This window comes from Schistosoma mansoni, chromosome W (genome assembly GCF_000237925.1).
Source record: "Schistosoma mansoni strain Puerto Rico chromosome W, complete genome".
Classification (NCBI taxonomy): domain Eukaryota; kingdom Metazoa; phylum Platyhelminthes; class Trematoda; order Strigeidida; family Schistosomatidae; genus Schistosoma; species Schistosoma mansoni.
Genome location: NC_031502.1, coordinates 44,794,572 through 44,800,571, shown reverse-complemented (window position 1 = coordinate 44,800,571; position 6,000 = coordinate 44,794,572). Strand labels below are relative to the sequence as shown.

Below are 6,000 nucleotides of genomic sequence, written 5' to 3'. Positions count from 1 at the left end.
TGTAAATTATTTTCTAATAGCAGTGGTATGTTATACCTACATTTTTCGATCCCGTACTATTGATACCTGTGTTTTTGATGTATAACTTCGAAAATATTTTCTGTAAAATCATGTTCATTTTCGGGATTATACGTAACCTCTAAAAGAAGCAATGTCTTCTCATCATTTTTACCTGCGCTTCAACACATAGCAGTTTGAATACAATCAAAATGAGTTGTACTATCACTCTTTGGAAAGACATATTGTCGAAAATATGATGGCACTAACCCGAAACGTCCTCATTTGCAACATCTGGGTATATATGTGTTTCCTTCACATTTCATTACTCCGAAATATATATCTTTTATTTATTTTCGAAATTATCTGTTATTTGACTATCAAAATTTTGTTTTACTTTACTCCTCTATCTTGTTGTTATTCTATTTTCCATGGTATGTGTTGTTTGTACTATCAATAGTTGTTTCTGTCGTATCTCCAAAGATGACCAAAGTCTAAAATTTAGTTGCTATTTGTCGAAAGTTAGAGGCACTCGACAGTAACTTAATCTATTCTTTACAATGTTTGGTTGTGTGAATAAGGTAAAATCAATCTATTAGGTTGTAAACATATCGTCAAAGAGTGATGAACAATAGTAATTCTTTTATGTTAAAGCGTTTTTAATAGTTTTAGATGCTTGTGCTAGTCAATCCCGTAGTGAAACCAGTTATAGAACCTAGGGGATTCGTATAATTTTGAAGTTATTTAATTCTTCTTATTTAATAATCTGGCTAAATCCCATTGTTTATCTTGTGTGTGTTTTCTATTTTTCCAGCAATCCCATTCCTATCGTGGATAGTTTTATATATTCATCAGTTTATTATATATATATATATATATTCATTTAAATTATCGTTAGCGTAAAATTGATACACAATCATATTCACATTAGTACATATATTCTGTCTTCATTTTTATGACTTCTCATCATTTTGTTCTTGTAATATGATTTATTGCAATGAATGTATTGTATTAAAAAAAATATTTTCTTAACTTAATGTATGTCAGCAATATGTGCTGTGTAATTGTAATTCAACAAACTCAATGTGCTCAACTTTGTTTTTTTTCCACATTCCTTAACACCTACTAGTTAGTCTTTGTCACCTTTTTATCATGGGAATAATCTATTCTCATGTTTTTCTAACATATACGTGTTCGTATATGTAACTCGTTAAAAAAAGACAGTTTTACTGCATATTTTGCCCTTTAGTAACTTGAAGGGAAAAAAGTTACCATTCTATAAATTACATACTTCTCATGACCTTGTTATTCAATACACATTATTGTTTATTACAATCATTGTTTCATCGAAGTTCGCAAATTTTTTGTGTGTTGTCCTTGCTTTTTTTATCTATTAAATGAATAATCATTTTCGTTAACTATCAATTAAATTTGATATCATCTACCTGAAGATGATTATAGGTTGTAAAAAGAAATTTTAAGTATTAGTTAGTGCGTTTTGATGTCACCGTTAGTTTTCTTTCTTTTCCTATGGTTGTTTTCGGGTATAAATTTTTGTTGTTGCTCTCTGTTAAGTGCTATTTTCTTATCTTTTAATATATAAGCCTAATCAATCAAATCACCAAAAAATTTAAGTATATATGTAAACTGTTATCTTGAATGGATTGCTTATATATATAGTTTCTTTTAATGTGAAATTTTCGCTAATAGTACATTGGATATTGTCCTACAGGGCATTTTATGAATGATAATTTTCACATATGAAACAATTATTATTTCTACTACTAATATTAGTAATAATAATGCTGCATTGTCTTTCAATCATTTTTCTGTTCTAATCTCCTTATATTTCTCCTATGGTTGGTATTTAAATAGTGTATGTTCATATCTCTGTGTGTCTGTAGCTGCTGGTAGCCAGCAAACATGTTTCACTGATTATGAGAAAATATAAAAGTTTTGATTAATAACTTATTTTATCGTTTTCTTTGCTATCATCTTTGGTTAGCTAAAAGCTACAGTGATCTTTGCTATCGTTTATTTACACTTCACTTGGGAAATTAGTTATTGCACTCCAAGTGAAAATTCAGATAGAGATATGATATTTTGAACTACATGCGTCACTGTCTAACTAGTGACGTAGTTGAAGTGGAATAGAAAACTGCGATACACTGCATTCTTTTATTACTGAGATTTGATTTTGATGAATTGTATTACTATATGTCATCACTACTACATCGGTTCTATTAAGTTGTCGGAACACAGACTAGTTATATAAATTTTAAACAATCTACAAAATTGTTTTAATTACTTGCATGTTATTTCATTGTTCTCCAGACTTTACACTATATACTTTTCTTTCAGTAGAATGAGTCAGTTCTTGAGTGCAATGAAAATTACGTGACTTGGATTGTGCTAGCCACACTATAATAGAATTGACGGTGTGTATGTTGTAACTTTCACTCCTCACAATCAATATGACTGGCGGAATCCTAGTTTTTGAATGTTTCTATGATGTTTGACCATCATGATAAGATTTTGTAAATACAACTCTATCAGTTATAGTGACTCTGAAAGAAGAATTTATACAAGTTATTCGGGAAGCAATAAATTTGGTTACTAGTTACTCTACCTAGATTCTAAACATGTCAAAATTAGAATAATTTAGAGTTTTATGAGAAAATGCAACCAGACTATGCGTTTCTATTTGTTTTGTGTATGTGCCATTTTTGAAGTCCGAGAAAGAATTAGTTGTTTCCCTTTGGATTGTATGGTTATTAAAATAACATAATAAAATTGAAATAGTGTAAGTGATGTGATCTTTAAGGGTGTTCATCTGAACCAATCTGTAATACCATATATTAGCACCATGATTGTTAGTTATTTATAATTTGACAGTATCGAGTGAAGGCTTTTGTAATGTTAAGCCACTAAGACTACGAAAATAGTTTTCATGTCGGAGGATTTAACTATGACCCTTCAATTGATTGTTCCACAATGATCCATAGAGTTGCGATTTGGTCTTTACACGATCGATCCTTACAGAATCCAGCCTGTTGGTCTCGAAGTTGGGTGTCTACGACCTATCAGCCACTTAGTTATAAATTTACTAACATTTCATTAATTAATGCTCCATCAAACTAGAAAGCTGCTGTCCTCTAAGTTACTATGATATAGACAACTAGTCTTTTTCTCTAGATCTGATTAGTTGTTGGTACCTTGAGGTTTATTTTCTCAGTTTATGGAATTTCATCGCATTATTGTTAGGGTAAACTTGTAGCAAAAATCGCTTTAGTTGCATAGCTGTGTTAGAAAACTACTCAGTCTGAATTCGGAACCGTGCGATCCACATATATCCTTAGTGTACAATTCGTCCTGAGTATAATGTGGAACATTATTTTCTCTAACTGCCTATCATTTTGTTTAGTTGATCCAAAGGAAGTGTAAATTTTGGTTCCATTCATGTACTTGATAAAATGCAAAGTTGCCAAACCTATGATCTGGTGTCGAAAAAGGCTACTTTTAAGGTAAACAGAAAATGTTTATGTCCCATGTTATTGAATCAGCAGTACACAGTCAAGTAAAGTCAGATAGGCATCGGGAAACAATAAAACACTGAATTCTTAAAGTTAGAATACATGTAGTACAGATATCTTCGTGCAAGACTCCGTTCTTAATTGTTTTCTAAGAGAATTCACAGCTTTCTTTCTGTGTATATAAGGTCAGTGAGATGGTGTCGGTGAATAGAAATTTGTCATCTTTACCTAAGTATATGTAGACGTTTGTGCAAAACAAAGGCACTGATCGTGTCATGATTTGTCACAATCTTAACATTTGAACAAATGCAATTCAAGTCCGTTTGTATGGATTAGACGACTACCAACGGAGCCTGCACTCGTCCAAAGTCATCGTGTACCATGATTTAACACAATAAACTTATCGGAAGGGGGTTTTTGTGGAGAATTTAGTAATATAGTAAATTACCAAAATCTCCACAAAAACCCCCTTCTGATGATGATCATATGCTCACCAGTGACTAGCTCCATGAGGTATTTCCTGGAGTTCTAGTGAGAAACAGTAACCAGTGGTGTTCAACCAAGTCTGTTGGGAGATATCAACTCACTGATACATTGGTGAATGGTTGCTCACTGGTCTATCGGTCAAGTGCTCACGCGCGAGATCAATAGGTCCTGGGTTTGAATTTCGCGAGTGCGGGATCGTGGATGCGCACTGCTGAGGAGTCTCACAATAGGACGAAACGGTCGTTCAGTGCTTCCAGGTTTTCGATGGTGGTCGAGCTTCAATTGAATCATGATTCGACAATAAACTTAATTTAAAACGCCTCTTAAGTACTACGAGCACGTTGGATTTTCCGGAATTATTGATAAACTCATCATTAAAAGTTCGCATTTCTTGATTGACAAACCAATAAACTAAGAATTGTTTTTCCCGTCCTGATGATTTCATAGAAATAAAAATAAAACTGTTCAAATTTCCTATCATATATGAAACGTGACTATATCGGAGAGTCACTAAGCGAGGATTTTAATTGGCAAAAAAGAATACAATTGTTACTATTAATGACATACTAATAATAATTGTAGTTTATGTAATTTGTATTCAGAAACCGATAAAATCAATTTCGATATACACGATCGTACAATTAAATCATTGTAGATTAGATGGAAATGATTATTCGGTTTGGAATGAATAATAATAAAATGATAAATATAATGGTTAATTTTGGCAACTGTCATTCTGTTTTTATATTATGCTAAATTGAAATAATATATTTTTGTCTGTTTACAAGACATACATACACATAGATCCAAGTTTCCAAATGAAATTGCACAGAGGGAAGCAATAATTAAGAAAAAAACAAAATAAAGGAATAACTAACTAGTCGTTTAGTGAATAAAAGTCCACCTTGTAAAATCAGTTTGAATAAATTGGAATTAAATAAGTGTTTTTATAGGGCAATTTTTTTTAAAAATTCCTTCACTCTCTTATAGTTAAATAAGTTGGGTTGGTGTAAGGTAATACCTAAGAAAAAGCATTTGCTCTCATATTAAAAAAATACCATAATCGGTTGCAAGTGTAATTGTTTTTTAGATTGATCACAAAAGCAGTGATGTAACAACAGTCAAATAAATATACAATATAAAAAACCAGTGTTCATCATTATCTTTTAGTATAATGAAACAAATAAATCCAGGAACTCTAGCTATGTAGCGTATAAGTTAATAAAAAAATAGTAGAAGCGCAGCTCGTTTGTTATTGGCATTATGAGAAAGAATGAAGCAAAATAGAAGTCAATCTTTACAATAACCGAAAAGTAAAATAGTTAGAGCAGTGATATCACTCATAAGGTGAGAAAGTTTCTTGAACATAATATGTAGAACTAGAAACGCAATCTATACGTACAAGCAGTGGTTTTTTTTAAATACAGTGAAGTATTCTGTATCTTTTTTTTTACACAAACGTTGAACCAGAGTTGTAGATTTACGAAATTTAGTAGTCTCGAGGATTTATGTTTCTGTAACAGACTGAGCTTGTTCTCGCGCTAATAGAATGAGTGGAATTAAAGTTATCACTGGGCGAGCATTCTGTTGTATGAATGGGTGCTTCACATGCAAAAACAGAACAAATTGAAATGAGATTATTAACATGGAAAAATACGTATATGTGCATAAAGTAATGTAATGAGAAATGGACGCTAAACATACTTCTCATTCTGGTGTCATTCATGCTTATTTAACATAGATATTACCCAAACTATAGTTTTGAAAGCGTTCTCATGAATATATTAAAACAATTCGTTGAACAGGGCTTTGTTTACCCAATTAGACTAGGTAATATAAACCATATTTGGAATTTATTTGCTTGAGTCATCGTGTCGCAAATTTGGTTGATATTTTTCAGTTAACAGCAACACTAATTAAAACTGGTAATTAATTAATTAATCTTATATTAGTTGCAGGTTAATTAGCTGTGATGTGTTCTTGA

The 6,000-nt window shown here is 31.5% G+C and overlaps 1 protein-coding gene across 1 annotated transcript in view; it reads right to left on the bottom strand.

Annotated features, from left to right (window-relative positions):
• Window positions 1-5,522: 5,522 nt before the first annotated feature.
• Smp_175160 (serine/threonine kinase) overlaps window positions 5,523-6,000 on the bottom strand; it is a gene marked incomplete at both ends in the record, with an annotated part of 37,740 nt that continues 37,262 nt past the window's right edge. Inside the window, 1 exon segment of the mRNA XM_018789845.1 lies at window positions 5,523-5,618. Within this exon segment, the coding sequence (XP_018655247.1) occupies window positions 5,523-5,618 (96 nt within the window).